The sequence below is a fragment of the Oncorhynchus tshawytscha genome, linkage group LG04 (assembly GCF_018296145.1).
Source record: "Oncorhynchus tshawytscha isolate Ot180627B linkage group LG04, Otsh_v2.0, whole genome shotgun sequence".
NCBI classification, from domain to species: domain Eukaryota; kingdom Metazoa; phylum Chordata; class Actinopteri; order Salmoniformes; family Salmonidae; genus Oncorhynchus; species Oncorhynchus tshawytscha.
Window position 1 is genome coordinate 12,731,188 of NC_056432.1, and position 22,953 is coordinate 12,754,140.

At 42.5% G+C, this 22,953-nt stretch overlaps 1 protein-coding gene across 5 annotated transcripts in view; it reads right to left on the bottom strand.

Moving 5' to 3' along the window:
* Positions 1–22,241, bottom strand: part of rtkna (rhotekin a) — a 113,869-nt gene extending 91,628 nt beyond the window's left edge. For 2 of the 5 annotated variants that reach the window (XM_042320338.1, XM_042320339.1), the window contains exon 1: positions 21,759–22,241. In XM_042320338.1, the coding sequence (XP_042176272.1) occupies positions 21,759–21,869 (111 nt within the window). In that variant the 5' untranslated portion in view covers positions 21,870–22,241. The remainder of the gene's footprint in view (positions 1–21,758) is intronic. The other 3 variants (XM_042320336.1, XM_042320337.1, XM_042320342.1) reach the window with 3 other exon arrangements.
* Between the last annotated feature and the right edge of the window lie 712 nt (positions 22,242–22,953).

Here is a 22,953-nt window from a genome sequence, read left to right on the forward strand (position 1 = left end):
TCCTTAGTTGCTTCATTTAATAAATATATATTTTGTTACTCCTTACCTCCACGTTGTCTCCCTTTTGTTACGGGCTTTGAGCCGGTTCGTGACAAAATCAAAACTCAAAAATTATGCAAATATTCGGGGATGGAACATTTTTGAAAAATGCCTTCATTTCACAAAAATAAACTTTTAGCTTTCATTTGACATGCTCCTATGAACTTCACATGTTGGTGCTCATGGATAATATTCAGAGGAAATGCCCACAACCAACTTAACAGGAAGAAAGGAGGAGGAGAGAAGTGAAAAGGAGAGAGGGAAGAGGAAAGAGAGAGAGAGGCTGGTTCAATTGTAAGGCATGCCATTTGTTTTTCCCTTCTCACCAAGCATTATAATACTATTGCATTGTGAATTGTGAACAATGGCAGGATGCTGTTTTCAAAAAATGAAATGTTTAATCTTGTGCAAAGATGGGGGGGGCGCAGCTTGATGTATTACATTTGGACAAAGTATTCTCTATCTTGGATGTACAAACAGTCACAAGCATTGTCCACACACACAGACAAAGCCGGCAGCTAGCAAAACAAACTCAAGCTATACACGCCATCATTTATTTGCCAAAGGTACGTTCTGCATACCAAGGAAGCCTCTCAGAGAAGGAGAGGGTCCAGGCTTTGTTTCAAAGGGGGGGTGAGGGGTAAACCTCCTCCTGGCATCACTAATGCACCCCTGTCACTATTGACACATGCATTATGTCAGGGAAACCTAAGAGGAACCCTTTGGCTCCCCCAGTCCCTTAAGGCGGTCCCTCAGCGTGGCATTTGTGCCCCAGGCATGAGTCTTGAGCTGGGCCAGAGCACTGAGTGATAGATTGTGTATTGTTCTCCAGGCCCTGGGCGACTCCCCCCGTGTTCATGATTCGAGGCGTTTCCTCTCTGTGGCAACAGCACCAGCCATCTGTGTGAGTTTGAGGTTGAGTGAGTGACAGAGCGACCACCAGTCCCCCCCCCCCTTCGGAAAGTATTCAGACACCTTGACTTTTTCTAAATTTTTCTACAACCTTATTCTAAAATGGATTTTTTTTAAATCCAACAAATCCTCAGAAATCTACACCCAATACCGCATAATGACAAAGCAAAAAGAGGTTTTTAGAAATTTTAGCAAATGTATAAAAACATTAATAACAGTAATACCTTATGTTCATAAGTATTCAGACCCTTTGCTATGAGACTCAAAATGGAGCTCAGATGCATCCTGTTTCCATTGATCATCCTTGAGATGTTCCTACAACTTGATTGGAGTCCACCTGTGGTAAATTAAATTGACACAGAGCATTCGTACAGTATTCAGACCTCTAGACTTTGTCCATATTTTGTTACGTTTCAGCCGTATTCTACAATTGATTAAATTGCCCCCCCCCTCATCAATCTACAGACACTTTACCCAATAATGACAAAGCAAAAACAGATTTAAAAGGACATTTTTGCTAATTTATAAAAAACAGAAAAATGAAATATCACATCTACATAAGTATTCAGACCCTTTACTCAGTACTTTGTTGAAGCACCTTTGGCAGCAACTATAGCCTCAATTAATCTTGGGTATGACGCTACAAGCTTGGCACACCTGTATTTGGGGAGTTTCTCTGAATTCTGCTCAGCATCGTCTCAAGCTCTGTCAGGTTGGATGGGGAGCGTTGCTGCACAGCTATTTTCAGGTCTCTCCATAGATGTTTGATCAGGTTCAAGTTCGGGCTCTGGCTGGGCCACTCAAGGACATTTCAGAGACTTGTCCCAAAGCCACTCCTGTGTTGTCTTGGCTGTGTGCTTAGGGTTGTTGTCCTGTTGGAAGGTGAACCTTTGCCCCCATCTGAGGTCCTGAGCACTCTGGAGCAGGTTTCCATCAAGGATCTCTCTGTACTTTGCTCAGTTCATATTTCCCCTCGATCATGACTAGTCTCCCAGTCCCTGCCACTGAAAAAACATCCCCAAAGCATGATGCTGCCACCAACATGCTTCACCGTAGGGATGGTGCCAGGTTTCCTCCAGACATGACGCTTGGCATTCAGGCCAAAAAGTTCAATCTTGGTTTCAACAGACCAGAGAATCTTGTTTCATAAGATCTGAGAGTCCTTTAGATGCCTTTTTGGCACCTTTTACTGAGGAGTGGCTTCCGTCTGGCCACTCTACCATAAAGGCCTGATTGGGAGTGCTGCGGAGATGGTTGTCCTTCTGGAAGGTTCTCCCATCTCCACAGAGGAACTCTGGAGCTCTGTCAGAGTGACCAAGGCCCTCCTCCTCAGATTGCTCAGTTTGGCTGGGCGGCCAGCTCTAAGAAGAGTCTTGGCGGTTCCAAACTTCTTCCATTTAAGAATGATGGAGGCCACTGTGTTCTTGGGGACCTTCAAATGCTGCAGAAATATGTTGGTACCCTTCCCCAGATCTGTGTGTGACGACCCTCCCACTCTGTCTGCCGTATTCTCAATCCTGTCTCTGAGCTCTACGGACAATTCAACTGTGGGACCTTATATAGACAGGTGTGTGCCTTTCCAAATCATGTACAATCAATGTAATTTACCACAGGTGGACTTCAAGTTGTAGAAACATCTCAAAGATGATCAATGGAAACAGGATGCACCTGAGCTAAATTGAGTCTCATAGCAAAGTGTCTGAACTTATGTAAATAAGGTATCCATTATTTATTTTTAACACATTTGCAAAATGTTGTACAAAACTGTTTTATCTTTGACCTTATGGGGTATTGTGTGTAGATTGAAGAAGGACAAAAAAACATTTAATCAATTTTAGAATAAGGCTGTAATGTAACACCATTTGAAAAAATTGAAGGTGTCTGAATATGTTTTTGTGTATCTATATTTTATAGCTACTATTTTTATTATTGTCTTCATCATTTTTGTATATCACTACGCTTTGCCAACATTGATTGATCTTGTCATTCATGCAATTAAAGCATATTGAATTGAGATGGCCCTATATCCATATAGGATATAGGGCCTGTCTCTAAGCCTGTATGCTCATGCACAGACAGGCTTACATAAATCATCTGGAAAAACACATTGGTGGTTTATAGTCATGTAATCTCTGCCAAACCACATTAAACATTTTAACTGTGCTCTCATGCCCGAAATAGTGCATGTCTGAGAACAGTGCAGGTATGCGCCAGGTCTCAACAAAACTTCTGGAGCATTGAATGTTGCAGATAGATTACAAGCAGTCACACAACTCGTAAATGACTCCAGCAAAATAACTTCTACACCACAAAGCTGGGAATAAACTACATCCCTGGTAATTTAAGTTGTTTTGCACCAGCTCCACAGCATCATAGGCCCAGCCGGACTGAACTGGTACAGATCAAATAGAGATGGGTCCTCCCTGCCTTGACATTCCCACTGATTGGACAATGTAGGATTGGTGAAAGCAATAGGTTGGTAACCTTGCTCTCACTCATCCAATCATTTCTAGATCATTTATAACCTCCAGGAAGGCAGGGTGCATTTTGTAAGTATTGGAACGAGGCCCATGGTGCTCTGCTCCACAGGCCCTGCCACATGCTCCTGGAGGCTAACTGGACTGGGAGAGAGTGGGTGGAGAGCTGGGACTGGGAAAGAGTGGGTGGCCGCCAGGGACTGGGAGAGAGTGGGTGGAGAGCTGGGACTGGGAAAGAGTGGGCGGCCGCCAGGGACTGGGAGAGAGTGGGTGAAGAGCTGGGACTGGGAGAGAGTGGGCGGCTGCCAGGGACTGGGAGAGAGTGTGCAGAGAGCTGGGTGTGGGTGTCTCCATCACAACATCACATGATCCAACCACATCCTAAACCAAAGTATAGCTGCTGGTGGCCATGGTGGTTGGGTGGGTAGTGTCAGAAATGACATTGTAGGGTCGAGTTTGAACTCTTAGCTTTCCATTTCTCTCTATATCACTCCCACTATCCATACATGGGTGTCTCTCTGTGGCAGCAAAACAGCATGGACAGAATAGTTTGCAGTGAGTTTAGTGTTTTGTGCGGGGCAATTGAAAAGGCAGATGCCAACTCCCAAAGAGAGTGAAGCAGAGGAGCTGGACAGAAGGGAATACACTATGTGTGCATGCACGCACGCACGCACGCACACACACACACACACACACACACACACACACACACACACAGAAAAACAGACAGGCTGCCATACGTGTTGATTCAGCAGTAGTCTGGTAGTCAGATGGAGATCCATCCATCATGAACCCCAGAGACAGAGTAACCAGGAAGACCCACAGGAATACTACTATACTGGAACTACAGTAGCAGATGTGGACACACCCCTCCAGGAACACTCACAGGTGGAAAGAAAGACATATATGCAAGAGTTCTCAGAGTGAGTGGGTTCAAACCAAGTCCACAGCAATTCTATATACAGTATATATTTTTAATTCTCCCCAATTTTGTGATATCCAAATTGGTAGTTACAGTCTCGTCCCATCGCTGCAATTCCTGTATGGACTCTGGAGAGGCGAAGATCGAGAGCCATGCGTCCTCTGAAACACGATCCCGCCAACCTGCACTGCTTCTTGACACACTGCTCGTTTAAGCCGGAAGCCAGCCGCACCAATGTGTTGGAGGAAACACTGTGCAGCTAGCGACCGAAGTCAGCATGCATGAGTCCGGCCTGCCACAAGGAGTCGCTAGAGCGCGATGGGACAAGGACATCCCAGCCGGCCAAACCTTCCCCTAACCCGGACGACGCTGGGCCAATTGTCAAGTGTGCAAAGCTGCAATCAAGGCAAAGGGTGGCTACTTTGAAGAATCTCAAATATAAAATATATTTTTGTTTGTTTAACACTTTTTTGGTTACTACATGATTTCATATGTGTGTTATTTCATCATTTTGATGTCTTCACTATTATTCTACAATGTAGAAAATAATAAAAATAAAGAAAAACCCGGGAATAAGTAGATGTGTCCAAACTTTTGACACAACTTTTGATATATATATATATATATATATACACACAAACACCACACAACCGTTCAAAAGTTTGGGGTCACTTAGAAATGTCTTTGTTTTTGAAAAAAAGCACATTCTTTTGTCCATTAAAATAACATCAAATTGATCAGAAATACAGTGTAGACATTGTTAATGTTGTACATGACTATTGTAGCTGGAAACGGCAGATATTTTATGGAATATCTACATAGGCGTACTGAGGCCCATTATCAGCCACCATCACTCCTGTGGTCTAATGGCATGTTGTGTTAGCTAATCCAAGTTTATCATTTTAAAAGATTAATTGATCATTAGAAAACCCTTTTGCAATTATGTTAGCACAGCTGAAAACTGTGTCCTGATTAAAGAAGCAATAAAACTGGCCTTCTTTAGACTAGCTAAGTATCTGGAGCATCAGCATTTGTGGGTTCGATTACAGGCTCAAAATGGCCAGAAACAAAGAACTTTCTTCTGAAACTCGTCAGTCTATTATTGTTCTGAGAAATGAAGACTATTCCATGTGAGAAATTGCCAAGAAACTGAAGATCTCGTACAACGCTGTGTACTACTACCTTCATAGAACAGCGCAAACTGGCCCTAACCAGAATAGAAAGAGGAGTGGGAGGCCCCAATGCACAACTGAGCAAGAGGACAAGTACATTAGAGTGTCTAGTTTGAGAAACAGACACCTCACAAGTCCTCAACAGGGAGCTTCATTAAATAGTAGCCGCAAAACACCAGTCTCAACATCAACAGTGAAGAAGCGACTCCGGGATGCTGGCCTTCTAGGCAGAGTTCCTCTGTCCAGTGTCTGTGTTCTTTTGCCTATCTGAATCTTTTATTTTTATTGGCCAGTCTGAGATATGACTTTTTCTTTGCAACTGGTTTGATTCCAGGCTGTATCACAACCGGCCGTGGTTGCCACAATCTATCTGCAAAATTAAAGCTGATCTACACCCAAAAAAAAAAAATATATATAAATATATAATATATATAATATATATATATATATATAAATATATATATATATATATATATATATATATATATATATATATATATATTTTTTTTATTTTATTTTTTTTAAAACAAACAAATTTTAAATTTGGTGGATTTCGAAAAGAGGCGTATCCAGAAAACATGATGCTAACAGAAAGGAATGAGGTGGGTAGCTAGCTAACTGTGTGCCATTGTGGCAAACTATTTATACTGAACAAACATTTAAAAAACGCAACATGCAAATATATCAATGATTTTACTGAGTTACAGTTCAAATAAGGAAATCATTCAATTTAAATCAATTCATTTGGCCCTAATCGATGGATTTCACAACTGGGCAGAAGCTCAGCCATGGGTGGGTCTGGGAGAGCATAGGCCCTACCACTGGGGAGCCGGGCCCACCCACTCGGGAGGTGCACCTGTGTAATGATCATGCGGTTTCATCAGCTTCTTGATATGCCACACCTGTCAGGTGGACGGATTTTCTTGGCAAAGGAGAAATGTTCACTAACAGGGATGTAAACAAATGTGTGCACAACATTTTGAGAGAAATAAGGTTTTTGTGCGTATGGAACATTTCTGGGATCTTCTATTTCAGCTCATGAAACATGGAACCAACACTTCACATATTGTGGTTATACTTTTATTCAGTATATAAACAAAAAAATCTAATCTCTTAAAAGTTTAGTTCATTTTTGTTCTATTATCTATACAATGGGCTATCATTGATTTTTACCCAATAGACCTGACATACTGTATTACCTCTCAATTAGCTTTCTGTTTTGATAGGGTTATTTTACCTCAAATTCTTCAGGCCTACCTATAAAAAAATAAAAATAATAAAACTCTGAACCTCTGCCCAGCCTGGCAAGAGTGGTGGTGGTGGTGGAACAAACAAAGACACACACATGAGTTTCTGTTCTGGAAAATGTGGCTCAGGACATTTGACCTGCAGCATTTAAGTGTACCGGACCCATACGCATTGGGTTCATAACCCATTAGGGCATTCACCACGGTGCTCAGAATGACAGAAATCACAAATAGATTAAGGTAATTCATATTAACAGAACATGCAAGTCAAGGGTGCAACGATGTGCAGTCTTTCTTTCCTAATTCTGATGAGCAATTTGACGATATTAAAATAACTGTCCACATTTACTTTTCCTCAGCCAACAAGTTGAGTAACGAACAGAAAAAAAATCACTAGACTATGTCAAACTACTATCCCCACAGTAGATAAGTTGACCTATTCCATTGGTCAGCCTGTCGAGAAAGAAAGAAATAGCCTATACCAAACAGACTCTGGGACAGTTGTGGGATGATAGATCCCAAATTCATACAACCAGTAGGCTGTAGGCTACATAATATATATTTTTTAAAGCAAATGAGTCTGATGCCACAGATCAGAACGTTTATCTTAAAATGTTGATAAACTATTTTTGTTCACATAAGCGCAGCAATGCGCACAAGGCAGTAGGCTACGTGCAAATGTTTGTTTCCAGGCCTCCTGGGCCATATACAGCGTTCCTTACTGAGTTCCCTGAATTCCTATCGGACCTTGTAGTCATAGCAGATAATATTCTAATCTTTGGTGACTTTAATATTCACACGGAAAAGTCCACAGACCCACTCCAAAAGGCTTTCGGAGCCATCATCGACTCAGTGGGTTTTGTCCAACATGTCTCTGGACCCACTCACTGTCACAGTCATACGCTGGACCTAGTTTTGTCCCATGGAATAAATGTTGTGGATCTTAATGTTTTTCCTCATAATCCTGGACTATCGGACCACCATTTTATTACGTTTGCAATTGCAACAAATAATCTGCTCAGACCACAACCAAGGAACATCAAAAGTCGTGCTATAAATTCACAGACAACACAAAGATTCCTTGATGCCCTTCCAGACTCCCTCTGTCTACCCAAGGACGCCAGAGGACAAAAATCAGTTAAACACCTAACTGAGGAACTCAATTTAACCTTGCGCAATACCCTAGATGCAGTTGCACCCCTAAAAACTAAAAACATTTCTCATAAGAAACTAGCTCCCTGGTACACAGAAAATACCCGAGCTCTGAAGCAAGCTTCCAGAAAATTGGAACGGAAATGGCGCCACACCAAACTGGAAGTCTTCCGACTAGCTTGGAAAGACAGTACCGTGCAGTACCGAAGAGCCCTTACTGCTGCTCGATCATCCTATTTTTCTAACTTAATTGAGGAAAATAAGAACAATCCGAAATTCCTTTTTGATACTGTCGCAAAGCTAACTAAAAAGCAGCATTCCCCAAGAGAGGATGACTTTCACTTTAGCCGTGATAAATTCATGAACTTATTTGAGGAAAAGATTATGATTATTAGAAAGCAAATTACGGACTCCTCTTTAAATCTGCATATTCCTTTAAAGCTCAGTTGTCCTGAGTCTGCACAACTCTCCCAGGACCTAGGATCAAGAGAGACGCTCAAGTGTTTTAGTAATATATCTCTTGACACAATGATGAAAATAATCATGGCCTCTAAACCTTCAAGCTGCATACTGGACCCTATTCCAACTAAACTACTGAAAGAGCTGCTTCCTGTGCTTGGCCCTCCTATGTTGAACATAATAAACGGCTCTCTATCCAGCAGGATGTGTACCAAACTCACTAAAAGTGGCAGTAATAAAGCCTCTCTTGAAAAAGCCAAACCTTGACCCAGAAAATATAAAAAATTAATCGGCCTATATGGAATCTTCCATTCCTGTCAAAAATTTTAGAAAAGGCTGTTGCGCAGCAACTTACTGCCTTCCTGAAGACAAACAATGTATACGAAATGCTTCAGTCTGGTTTTAGACCCCATCATAGCACTGAGACGGCACTTGTGAAGGTGGTAAATGACATTTTAATGGCATCGGACCGAGGCTCTGCATCTGTCCTCGTGCTCCTAGACCGTAGTGCTGCTTTTGATACCATCGATCACCACATTCTTTTGGAGAGATTGGAAACCCAAATTGGTCTACACGGACAAGTTCTGGCCTGGTTTAGATCTTATCTGTCGGAAAGATATCAGTTTGTCTCTGTGAATGGTTGTCCTCTGACAAATCAACTGTAAATTTCGGTGTTCCTCAAGGTTCCGTTTTAGGACCACTATTGTTTTCACTATATATTTTACCTCTTGGGGATGTTATTCGAAAACATAATGTTAACTTTCACTGCTATGCGGATGACACACAGCTGTACATTTCAATGAAACATGGTGAAGCCCCAAAATTGCCCTTGCTAGAAGCATGTGTTTCAGACATAAGGAAGTGGATGGCTGCAAACTTTCTACTTTTAAACTCGGGCAAAACAGAGATCCTTGTTTTAGGTCCCAAGACCCAAGAAACAAAGAGATCTTCTGTTGAATCTGACAATTAATCTTAATGGTTGTACAGTCGTCTCAAATAAAACTGAAGGACCTCGGCGTTACTCTGGACCCTGATCTCTCTTTTGAAGAACAAATGAAGACCATTTCAAGGACAGCTTTTTTCCATCTACGTAACATTGCAAAAATCAGAAACTTTCTGTCCAAAAATGATGCAGAAAAATTAATCCATGCTTTTGTCACTTCTAGGTTAGACTACTGCAATGCTCTACTTTCCGGCTACCCGGATAAAGCACTAAATAAACTTCAGTTGGTGCTAAATACGGCTGCTAGAATCCTGACTAGAACCAAAAAATTTAATCATATTACTCCAGTACTAGCCTCTCTACACTGGCTTCCTGTCAAAGCAAGGGCTGATTTCAAGGTTTTACTGCTAACCTACAAAGCATTACATGGGCTTGCTCCTACCTATCTCTCTGATTTGGTCCTGCCGCACATACCTACACGTACGCTACGTTCACAAGACGCAGGCCTTCTAATTGTCCCTAGAATTTCTAAGCAAACAGCTGAAGGCAGGGCTTTCTCCTATAGAGCTCCATTTTTATGGAATGGTCTGCCTACCCATGTCAGAGATGCAAACTCGGTCTCAACCTTTAAGTCTTTACTGAAGACTCATCTCTTCAGTGGGTCATATGATTGAGTGTAGTCTGGCCCAGGAGTGGGAAGGTGAACGGAAAGGCTCTGGAGCAACGAACCGCCCTTGCTGTCTCTGCCTGGCCGGTTCCCCTCTTTCCACTGGGATTCTCTGCCTCTAATCCTATTACAGGGGCTGAGTCACTGGCTTACTGGGGCTCTCTCATGCCGTCCCTGGAAGGGGTGCGTCACCTGAGTGGGTTGATTCACTGATGTGGTCATCCTGTCTGGGTTGGCGCCCCCCTTGGGTTGTGCCATGGCGGAGATCTTTGTGGGCTATACTCAGCCTTGTCTCAGGATGGTAAGTTGGTGGTTGAAGATATCCCTCTAGTGGTGTGGGGGCTGTGCTTTGGCAAAGTGGGTGGGGTTATATCCTTCCTGTTTGGCCCTGTCCGGGGTGTCCTCGGATGGGGCCACAGTGTCTCCTGACCCCTCCTGTCTCAGCCTCCAGTATTTATGCTGCAGTAGTTTATGTGTCGGGGGCTAGGGTCAGTTTGTTATATCTGGAGTACTTCTCCTGTCCTATTCGGTGTCCTGTGTGAATCTAAGTGTGCGTTCTCTAATTCTCTCCTCTCTCTTTCTTTCTCTCTCTCGGAGGACCTGAGCCCTAGGGCCATGCCCCAGGACTACCTGACATGATGACTCCTTGCTGTCCCCAGTCCACCTGGCCGTGCTGCTGCTCCAGTTTCAACTGTTCTGCCTTATTATTATACGACCATGCTGGTCATTTATGAACATTTGAACATCTTGGCCATGTTCTGTTATAATCTCCACCCGGCACAGCCAGAAGAGGACTGGCCACCCCACATAGCCTGGTTCCTCTCTAGGTTTCTTCCTAGGTTTTGGCCTTTCTAGGGAGTTTTTCCTAGCCACCGTGCTTCTACACCTGCATTGCTTGCTGTTTGGGGTTTTAGGCTGGGTTTCTGTACAGCACTTTGAGATATCAGCTGATGTACAAAGGGCTATATAAATAAATTTGATTTGTTCCATAATGCATTTAGCGGAAAAACACCATCTAAAGCACACGCACATGAGAGCGGAATTTAGAAAGAGGGGAGATCTGATATGCAATAACCAACATCTGCTAATTTTATTTATAAGCTTTTCTATACATTTAAGTCGACCAAAAGCCAGCTATTACCGCCTAATGGAAACCCCACACAGAGCCTGTATTGGGCTTCACAGGGTGAAAGGGGTTCTTTCACAACACCATGGCCTGCTTCATTGATATGCCACTGGCTGTGTCGGGGCATTGAGATCTAATGGGGGCACTGCAGTCCCACAGGGAAGGAATTGGCTGTGAGAAACTCTCAGGTATTCCAGGGTATCAATAACATGGAACACAATGGCTGAAACCTACATTATCTAACATCATTAGCATGGAACACAATGGCTGAAACCTACATTATCTAACATCAAGAACATGGAACACAATAGCTGAAACCTACATTATCTAACATCATTAACATGGAACACAATGGCTGAAACCCACATTAATCTTGTATGAGGAATGGAAAGCGGATTATGGAGAGAGAAGGCAGTGATTGTTTGGTTGTTGTCGGTGGAAAGACTAAATGACAAACTGAAAAACAAAATGTGAAAATCTAAACAGTTTAGATGCTCATCAACAAAATGGGCAATGCCACTGGAAATTCAACCTAAGCATGCAAAACTAAAGTTAGTATTTTCCGAATGTAACATTCAGCATTTAGGAGTCCACATTTTGGGGTATACTGTTCTATATACACACACACACACACACACATCAAAACTTTGTTTGTCAATTCAGTCTCATCCATAACACTAGAATTGCCCATAAGTAATGTGTTAACACTGGAAGAGAAAAGGGCCTATAGGGCAGGATTTATTCAGGGTGGAACGTCCCTATCAAGCAAAAGCTTCAGTACAGCTACAGTACAACAGAGCTACAGTACAGCAGAGCTACAGCTACAGAACAGCAGAGCTACAGCTACAGAACAGCAGAGCTACAGCTACAGAACAGCAGAGCTACAGTACAGCACAGCAGAGCTACAGTACAACAGCAGAGCTACAGTACAGCACAGCAGAGCTACAGTACAGCTACAGTACAGCACAGCAGAGCTACAGTACAGCACAGCAGAGCTACAGCTACAGAACAGCAGAGCTACAGTACAATACAGCAGACCTACAGTACAGCTACAGTACAGCACAACAGAGCTACAGCTACAGTACAGCAGAGCTACAGCTACAGTACAGCACAGCAGAGCTACGGTACAGCTACAGTACAGCAGAGCTACAGTACAGCTACAGTACAGTACAGCAGAGCTACAGTACAGCTACAGTACAGCACAGCAGAGCTACAGTACAGCTACAGTACAGCACAGCTACAGCTACAGTATAGCTACAGTACAGCACAGCTACAGCTACAGCTACAGTACAGCACAGCTACAGCTACAGTACAGCACAGCTACAGTACAGCTACAGTACAGCACAGCTACAGTACAGCTCAGCAGAGCTACAGTACAGCACAGTTACAGCTACAGTACAGCACAGCTACAGCAGAGCTAGAGTACAGCACAGCTACAGCTAAAGTACAGCAGAGCTACAGTACAGCACATTACAGCAGAGCTACAGTACAGCTACAGTATATTACAGCTACAGTATAGTACAGCTACAGTGCAGCAGAGCTACAGCATAGCTACAGTACAGCAGAGCTACAGTACAGTGACAGTACAGCACATTACAACGCAGCTACAGCAGAGCTACAGTACAGCTACAGTATAGTACAGCTACAGTATAGTACAGCTACAGCATAGTACAGCTACAGTACAGCTACAGTACAGCTACAGTATAGTACAGCAGAGCTACAGCACAGCTACAGTACAGATACAGTACAGCTACAGCATAGTACAGCTACAGCATAGTACAGCTACAGTATAGTACAGCTACAGCATAGTACAGCTACAGTACAGCTACAGTATAGTACAGCAGAGCTACAGCACAGCTACAGTACAGATACAGTACAGCTACAGTACAGCAGAGCTACAGTACAGCTACAGTACAGCACAGTAGAGCTACAGTACAGCTCAGCAGAGCTACAGTACAGCACAGTTACAGCTACAGTACAGCACAGCTACAGCTACAGTACAGCAGAGCTAGAGTACAGCTACAGCTAAAGTACAGCAGAGCTACAGTACAGCACATTACAGCAGAGCTACAGTACAGCTACAGTATATTACAGCTACAGTACAGCTACAGTATAGTACAGCTACAGTACAGCAGAGCTACAGCATAGCTACAGTACAGCAGAGCTACAGTACAGCGACAGTACAGCACATTACAACGCAGCTACAGCAGAGCTACAGTACAGCTACAGTATAGTACAGCTACAGTATAGTACAGCTACAGCATAGTACAGCTACAGTACAGCTACAGTATAGTACAGCAGAGCTACAGCACAGCTACAGTACAGATACAGTACAGCTACAGCATAGTACAGCTACAGCATAGTACAGCTACAGTATAGTACAGCTACAGCATAGTACAGCTACAGTACAGCTACAGTATAGTACAGCAGAGCTACAGCACAGCTACAGTACAGATACAGTACAGCTACAGTACAGCAGAGCTACAGTACAGCTACAGTACAGCACAGTAGAGCTACAGCACAGCACAGTAGAGCTACAGTACAGCACAGTAGAGCTACAGCACATATACAGCAAAGCTACAGTACAGATACAGTACAGTACAGCTACAGCTACAGTACAGCTACAGTACAGCTACAGTACAGCAGAGCTACAGTAAGTGACAGGGTTTCTGTTAGCTGAGTTTCTGTTAGCCGGTAATAGCCGGCTTTTGGCATCTTTTATTGGTATTGGTGTCTTTGCAATATATACTCCAATTTAATGAAATATCTTGTTTTTGTCTATAACTGTTCTGTACTTTGTTATGTATGTGTGCATTCTATGTGGACTCCAGGAAGAATAGATGCTGCATGTGCAATAGCAAATGGGGATCCTAATAAACTAAACCCACTAGTAATAACTTTCCGACATGATGCCTCTCCAAAATCAGATGGCCATGAGCAGTCCAACCACATCTGCACAGACACATTCATTCATCAACTAGTACAGCATTCAACACCACTGTCCACTCCAAGTTTGTCACCAAGCTTAGGACCCTGAACACCTCCCTCTGCAACTGGATCCTGGACTTCCTGACGGGCTGATCCCAGGTGGTGAGGGAAGGCAACATCACCTCCGCCACGCTGCCCCTTAACATAGGAGCCCCACAGGGGTGTGCTTAGTCCCCTCCTGTACTCTCGGTTCACCCACGAATGTGTGGCCACGCACGCCTCCAACACCATCATCAAGTTTGCTGACGACACAACGATGGTGGGCCTGATCACCAGTGACAATGAATCAGCCTACAGGGAGATGTTTAGTGACTTGGCAGTGTGGTGCCAGAACAACAACCTCTCCCTCAACATCAGCAAGACCAAGGAGTTGATCGTGAACTACAGGAAACGGGGGGCCGAGCACGCCCCTATCCACATCGACGGGCCGCAGTGGAGCAGGTCGACAGCTTCCTCAGTTCCTCGGTGTCCAAATCACTAAAGACATAAAATGGTCCAAACACACACACACAGTCGCAAAGAAGGCACAACGGCATTTTGACTGGCTGGATCACTGCCTGGTATGGCAATAGCACCGCCCTCGATTGCATGGCGCTACAGAGGGTGGTGCAGACAGCCCATGTTCATCACTGGCGCCGAGCTCCCTGCCATCCAGGACATCTATATCAGGCCCGGAAAATCGTTAAAGACTCCAACCACCTCTCTGCTTCTGCACGGCAGGCGGTACCGGTGCATCAAGTCTGGCACCAACAGCCTATTGAACAGCTTCCATCCCCAAGAATAAGACTGACAAAAAGTTCACAAAATAGCTACACAGACTGAGTTAACCTTGTATCCTCATTGACCTTTTTATTTTTGTCTCTGTGCACACTCACAGGGCCCTAGACACACACTCACTCACTCCATCCATCTTCTGATCACTCACACATAACATGCAAATACATTTATACTGACTCTACACCCACTCACATACAAGCTGCTGCTCCTCTGTTTATCTTACATCCTGTTGCCTAGTTACCTTACTATTCATATCTACCTGGATCAGTATCCCTGCACATTGTAAATATGCTATTGGAACGGATCCTGTATATTGTATGCTAACTTACTTATTATGGTCTTCATATTACTTATTTTTGTGTTGTATTTTTCTTGTATTACATTGTTATTGATTATTGCATGGTTGGGTTTTGCAAGAAAGACATTTCACTGTACTGCGTGTGACATTAAAACTTGAAACATGAAATTGTTTCTTGCTCGAGAGAATGTCATCTGATCTACGGAGGTCAAATACGAGGGATAGCAGGCTTCACTCAGGGAACCAAGGCAAGTAGCGAATCAATAGAATAATGGAGTGCTCCTCTCTAGCCATTTATTAGGTTGCCTGTGACATGAATTGTTAAACAAACACAGCACAGCAAGGTAGACAGAGATTCATTCCCTACACTATGGCACAATTAAGATTCCCTAAAGTATCCTTTCAGAATTCACAGTCTGCACTGCTACATTCACATTCTCTTGTATTGTATTTATTAAGGATCCACATTAGCTGCTGCCAAGGCAGTAGCTACTCTTCCTGGGGTACAGCAACATTAAGACAGTTACAGTGCATTCGGAAAGTATTCAGACCCCTTCACTTTTTCCACATTTTGTTACGTTACAGCCTTTTTCTAAAATGGCTAAACGTTTTTTTTTTTTACCCCTGAATCTACACACAACACCCCATAATGACAAAGCGAAAATAGGTTTTAGAAATTTTAGCAAATACATAAAAAAATGTTTTATTTTTTTACAGAAGTATTCATACCCTTTGCTATGAGACTCGAAATTGAACTCAGGATGATCAATGGCAACTCAGGAATCCTGTTGCCATTGATCATCTTTGAGATGTTTCTACAACTTGATTGGAGCCCACCCGTGGAAAATTTAATTGATTGGACATGATTTGGAAAGGCACACACTTGTCTGTATAAGGTCTCACAGTTGACAGTGCATGTCAGAGCGAAAACCAAGCCATGAGGTCGAAGGAATTGTCCGTTGAGCTCCGAGACGACAGGATTGTGTTGTGGCACAGATCTGGGGAAGGGTACCAACACATTTCTCCAGCATTGAAGGTCCCCAAGAACACAGTGGCCTCCATCATTCTTAAATGGAAGAAGTTTGGAACCACCAATACTCTTCCTAGAGCTGGCCACCTGTCCATACTGAGAAATCAGGGGAGAAGGGCCATGGTCAGGGAGGTGACCAAGAACCTGATGGTCACTGACAGAGCTCCAGAGTTTCTCTGTGGAGATAAGAGAACCTTCCAGAAGGACAACCATCTCTGCACCACTCCCCCAATCAGGCCTATATGGTAGTGGTCAGACGGAAGCCACTCCTCAGTAAAAAGGCACATGACATTCTGCTTGGAGTTTGCCAAAAAGGCACCTAAAGGACTCTCAGACCATGAGAAACAAGATTCTCTTTTCTGATAAAACCAAGATTGAACACTTTGATCTGAATTCCAAGTGTCACGTCTAGAGTGGCTTCGGGTCTCTGAAGTCTCTGAATGTCCTTGAGTGGCCCAGCCAGAGCCCGGCCTTGAACCCGATCGAACACCTCTGGAGAGACTTGAAAATAGCTGTGCAGCGACGCTCCCCATCCAACCTGACAGAGCTTCAGAGGATCTGCAGAGAAGAATGGGAGAAACTCCCCAAATACAGGTGTGCCAAGCTTGTAGCGTCATACCCAAGAGGACTCGAGGCTGTAACCAAAGGTGCTTCAACAAAGTACTGAGCAAAGGGTCTGAATACTTATGTAAATGTTATATTTCAGTTTTGTATTTTTAATACATTTGCAAAAATGTCTAAAAACCTGTTTTTACTTTGTCATTATGGAGTATTGTATGTAGATTGATGAGAGGGGGAAAACGATTTAATACATTTAAAAATAAGGCTGTAACGTAACAAAATGTGCAAAAAGTGAAGGGGTCTCAATACTTTCCGAATGCACCCAAAAAAACGACATGACATGACATAACACTTTTCACAACACATTAAGTGTGTTCCCTCAGGCCACTACTCTACAATACAAAATCCATGTGTATAGAGGTCGGACGATTATGATTTTTCAACGCTGATACCGATACCAATTATTGGGGGACCAAAAAAGCCGATATCGATTAATCTGACTATTTTTTTATTTATTTATAATAATGACAATTACAACAATACTGAAAACACTTATTTCAACTTAATATAATACATCAATCAAATCAATTTAGCCTCAAATAAATAATGAAACATGTTCAATTTGGTTTAAATAATGTTAAAACAAAGTGTTGGAGAAGAAAGTAAAAGTGCCATGTAAGAAAGCTAACGTGTAAGTTCCTTGCTCAGAACATGAAAACATATGAAAGCTGGTGGTTCCTTTTAACATGAGTCGTCAATATTCCAAGGTAAGAAGTTTTAGGTTGAGGTTATTATAGGAATTATAGGACTATTTCTCTCTATACCATTTGTATTTCATATACATTTGACTATTGGATGTTCTTATAGGCACTTTAGTATTGCCAGTGTAACAGTATAGCTTCCATCCCTCTCCTCGCCCCTACCTGGGCTCGAACCAGGAACACATCGACAACAGCCACCCTAAAAGCATCATTACCCATCGCTCCACAAAAGCCGCGGCCCTTGCAGAGCAAGGGGAACAACTACTCCAAGTCTCAGAGCGAGTGACGTTTGAAACACTATTAGCGCGCACCCTGCTAACTAGCTAGCCATTTCACATCGGTTACACCAGTCTAATCTCGGGAGTTGATAGGCTTGAAGTCATAAACAGCTGCTGGCAAACACACGAAAGGGCTGTTTGAATGAATGCTTACGAGCCTGCTGGTGCCTACCATCGCTCAGTCAGACTGCTCTATCAAATATCAAATCATAGACTTAATTATAATATAATAAACACACAGAAATACGAGTCTTAGGTCATTAATATGGTCAAATCCAGAAACTATCATTTCGAAAATAAAACGTTTATTCTTTCAGTGAAATACGGAACCGTTCCGTATTTTATCGAACGGGTGGCATCCCTAAGTCTAAATATTCCTGTTACATTGCCCAACCTTCAATGTTATGTCATAATTACGTAAAATTCTGGCAAATTAGTTCGCAACGAGCCAGGCGGCCCAAACTGTTGCATATACCCTGACTCTGCATGCAATGAACGCAAGAGAAGTGACACAATTTCCCTAATTTATTATTGCCTGCTAACCTGGATTTCTTTTAACCAAATATGCAGGTTTAAAAATATATACTTCTGTGTATTGATTTTAAGAAAGGCATTGATGTTTATGGTTAGGTACTTTCGTGCAAAGATTACGCATTTTTCGCAAATGCGCTTTTGTTAAATCATCCCGTTTGGCAAAGTTGGCATTCTTTGTTAGGAAGAAATAGTCTTCACAGTTCACAACGAGCCAGGCGCCCAAACTGCTGCATATACCCTGACTCTGTTGCACTGAACGCAAGAGAAGTGTCACAATATCCCTTGTCAAAAGAAATTCATGTTAGCAGGCAATATTAACTAAATATGCAGGTTTAAAAATATATACTTGTGTATTGATTTTAAGAAAGGCATTGATGTTTATGGTTAGGTACACATTGCAAATGCGCTTGTTAAATCACCCGTTTGGCGAAGTAGGCTATGATTCAATGATAAATTAACAGGCACCGCATCGATTATATGCAACACAGGACAAGCTAGAAAAACGAGTAATATCATCAACCATGTGTAGTTAACTAGTGATTATGTTAAGATTGATTGTTTTTTATAAGATACGTTTAATGCTAGCTAGCACCTTACCTTGGCTCCTTGCTGCACTCACATAACAGGTAGTCAGCCTGCCACGCAGCCTGCCACGTGGAGTGCAATGTAATCGGCCAAGGAATCGGCCCTAATTAAATCGGCCATTCCGATTAATCGGTCGACCTCTAATAGAGTGCATGTGTTACCATGTGTATGTCTGAGCGTCTCTTCACAGTACCGGCTGTTCCATAAGGTGTATTTTTATCTGTTTCTTTTTAAATCAGATTCTACTGCTTGCATTAGTTACCTGATGTTGAATAGCGTTCCATGTAGTCATTTTGTATTTTATTAGGGTCCCCATTAGCAAACTCAGCAGCTACTCTTCCTGGGATCCACACAAAACACAATACAGAACATCAATAGACAAGAATAGAACTACATTCATTTTTTGCTGGTCTGTGGTGTGTAACAAAAAATCAAATCAAATTTTATTTGTCACATACACATGGTTAGCAGATGTTAATGCGAGTGTAGTGAAATGCTTGTGCTTCTAGTTCCGACAATGCAGTAATAACCAACAAGTAATCTAACTAACAATTCCAAAAAAAACTACTGTCTTATACACAGTGTAAGGGGATAAAGAATATGTACATAAAGATATATGAATGAGTGATGGTACAGAGCAGCGCAGGCAAGATACAGTAGATGGTATCGAGTACAGTATATACATATGAGATGAGTATGTAAACAAAGTGGCATAGTTAAAGTGGCTAGTGAATCATGTATTACATAAAGATGCAGTAGATGATAGAGTACAGTATATACGTATACATATGAGATGAATAATGTAGGGTATGTAAACATTATATTAGGTAGCATTGTTTAAAGTGGCTAGTGATATATTTTCACATACATTATCAAGCATTTCACACATATTATCCAGATACTGACTGTTAGCACTTGGTGGTCTATAGCAACTTCTCACAAGAATGGGCTTTAGGTGAGGCAGGTGAACCTGTAGCCATATTACTTCAACAGTATTTAACATGAGATCCTCTCAAAGCTTTACAGGAATGCAGTGACCATATTACCGCCAGTCATATGTCATGACCACAGTAAAATTCGACATGACCGTTGAGTCACAGTAATCTACTTTTATGCACTCTGGACATGCGTTGGTTCTACCAAACTTGCTAAAGATCATCAGATCGCTAATGGCCTGGTACTCGGGGATCTATTGTCCCTCTAACCACTGACTTCAACGCAAATGCAATAGGAAATGACATCAAACACGTATCAAAACAACATCATGCTTTTAAAACTCACCTCACTGTGATGATCAATTTGAAGAAAGAAGTTCAACAGCAGGTTGAAACTGAGTGTAAAATAAGGTTGTTGTGGATGTTGTTTCAAAGTCTAACACAACAAGGTGATGATTCATTCAAAACCCTGTATGCATATTAGAGCTTATGCATAGGCTTATGAGCCCAAGCCCCCACCTGATGCTATGCTCCACAATTTGCCTGGGAGAGAAAGTATAGCCCTAGGCAATGCTGTTGGTTTACTGGTTGTGCAGGGCGGCTTACAGAGTTAGCCTACAATTATATTTCATTTGTATTTGAGTTTGAATAACCTAGAAATAGGGCATGTTTTTACATGCTCATAATGAATTGGGTAACACATTACTTTTAGCAACACAGAATATCTCACCACCGTGCGTTTCCATCTCCTCCTCTCTCCTTTATTTATTTTTAGAGGGGCTGTCAGCAGTTTAGTGAAATATCTTTTGGTTGAAAAAACATGTTACTACCGAAGTTCCCGAACATATTTCACTTGGTTTCCCCAAGTGATGCACATGGTAGCTGCAGGAAAAGGGTTGGAGAGCCCATGGCATACAGAGTTTGGGCAGAATATTACCTGTCCCTTAGTGAGATCATGCTCCTCAAACAGTGGTTGATGCCCGGAGTGAAATAAGTTGTCTTATATTTATTTCTCTGCTGCTCATATTAAGCACAGCTCCACTATAAAACCAACTACCCGGCATCATTGAAAAACGGACCGGCAGGAAAGCGTGCGGCCTCCGGATGACAGGTCTTTCTCAAATCATCAGTAGCCTATAGTCCAGCATGCGGTCCATATATCTTTAGATTTTTAAGGTTTGTATCATTCACAACTGAAGTTCCCAAACAATTGTAAATCTAGCGTATAGAAACTTTTTCAAATTATCACAAAAGTTTTTACCTGCGAGGGTAAAAAAAAACACGCCCTGTTAAGAACTATTTTTATTTATTTAAATATTTCGTACATATATATTGACTTTCAATTGACTCACAAAAGTGATAATTTGAAAAAGTTTCTATACGCTAGATTTACAATTGTTTGGGAACTTCAGTTGTGAATGATACAAACCTTAGAAATCTAAAGATATATGGACCGCATGCTGGACTATAGCGCTACACACATACACACATACATACATACATACACACACATTATATACACATACACATACATACATATATTTGAAATGTTGTTAATATTAGGACAACATTTATATTTGTGGGAACAAATTTGAGATTGTCCCATTTTTAAAGAATCCCTGAGCTCTAAAACAGCACCATTTTATCTTAGGCTCATGACAAAATGTGTAAAAGCCTGAGATTAGCTATAATACTCCACATTTTTTTCAGTGCCCCATGGAAGAACAAATGATTGCGGGGCACCGCGAAACTGCGCTACGCCACTGGGCGAAATCATTGCGCTTTGATGCATGGCGGAACGACCAGTGAAAGTAAACAAAATCCCATACGGTTGTCCTCGAAAACCACATACTGAGAAGGACATCGTGGTGGCAATAAAGAAGAACCTCAATTACCTGTAAAGTGTCCAACAAAACACTTCGTCTGAATTTTCCTCGCCGTATCTCCATTTCAAGGGCTGAACCCCGGGCAATCGTGGCTCTTGTTGTTTGATTTCGGCAAAACATTGCAAACTTCTGGTGCTAATCAAAATGACCTTGCTGTTTGAAACGTCGTATTGGTAGAGCGCTAGCGTGAATATACTTTTCAATGTAGCTCATCCAGGTGCGCAGCTACTGCAACATTTATCGAAAGGACACAATTATGTCAACTCAGTCTTACAATTATTTCTCAACCGCAAAGAACAAACTATTCATAGATTAACGTTTACAGACTCCTTCCGTTCCAGCATCTTTCCAAGACTGTTATAAATTCCCTGGTGTGCCCACTATTGTGTGACACCGCTGTGGTGCGCGACGTAACTTTTCCACTATCCCAGTTCAGACCTCTACGGGCGGTGTCTCGCTTAGCGCTGTGTGTAGGCAGTGATTTGGCTTTGTATTGCTGCTGGTTGGTTGGTTGGTAGGCTATGATTGTGTAGAGCCGGGCACGGTACGGTTGGAGGGAGGGAGGGACTGCAACTGAACAAACACCCGAGAAATGACAGAGGCCTGTTTCTTCTGGTTGAGTTACAAAGTAGATCACCTCCACTAGGCATTGCTAGGGCAGTGAATGGGGACAACCTGCCTCCCTACTGACTGTACAGCCTAGCTACTGTAGAAAAATGACATCAGTCTACTGTTGGTGCTGCTACTGATTCTGGTAACAGATTATTCATAGGCAAAAGAGAGGACAAGTAGGATGAAGGGGTGTACATTCAGGTAGGTGTCATGGACCAGATGGGGCAAATAGGTTTCTGTCGGGATAGATGTGTCTACGCAGGGTTGGATTAAAAACCTACAGGAGGGTAGCTCTCCAGGAACAGGGTTGGATTAAAAACCTACAGGAGGGTAGCTCTCCAGGAACAGGGTTGGATTAAAAACCTACAGGAGGGTAGCTCTCCAGGAACAGGGTTGGATTAAAAACCTACAGGAGGGTAGCTCTCCAGGAACAGGATTGGAGTGAAAACCTACAGAATGGTAGCTCTCCAGGAACAGGGTTGGAGCAAAAACCTACAGGACCGTAGATCTCCAGGAACAGGGTTGGAGTGAACACCTACAGGAGGGTAGCTCTCCAGGAACAGGGTTGGAGTGAAAACCTACAGGAGGGTAG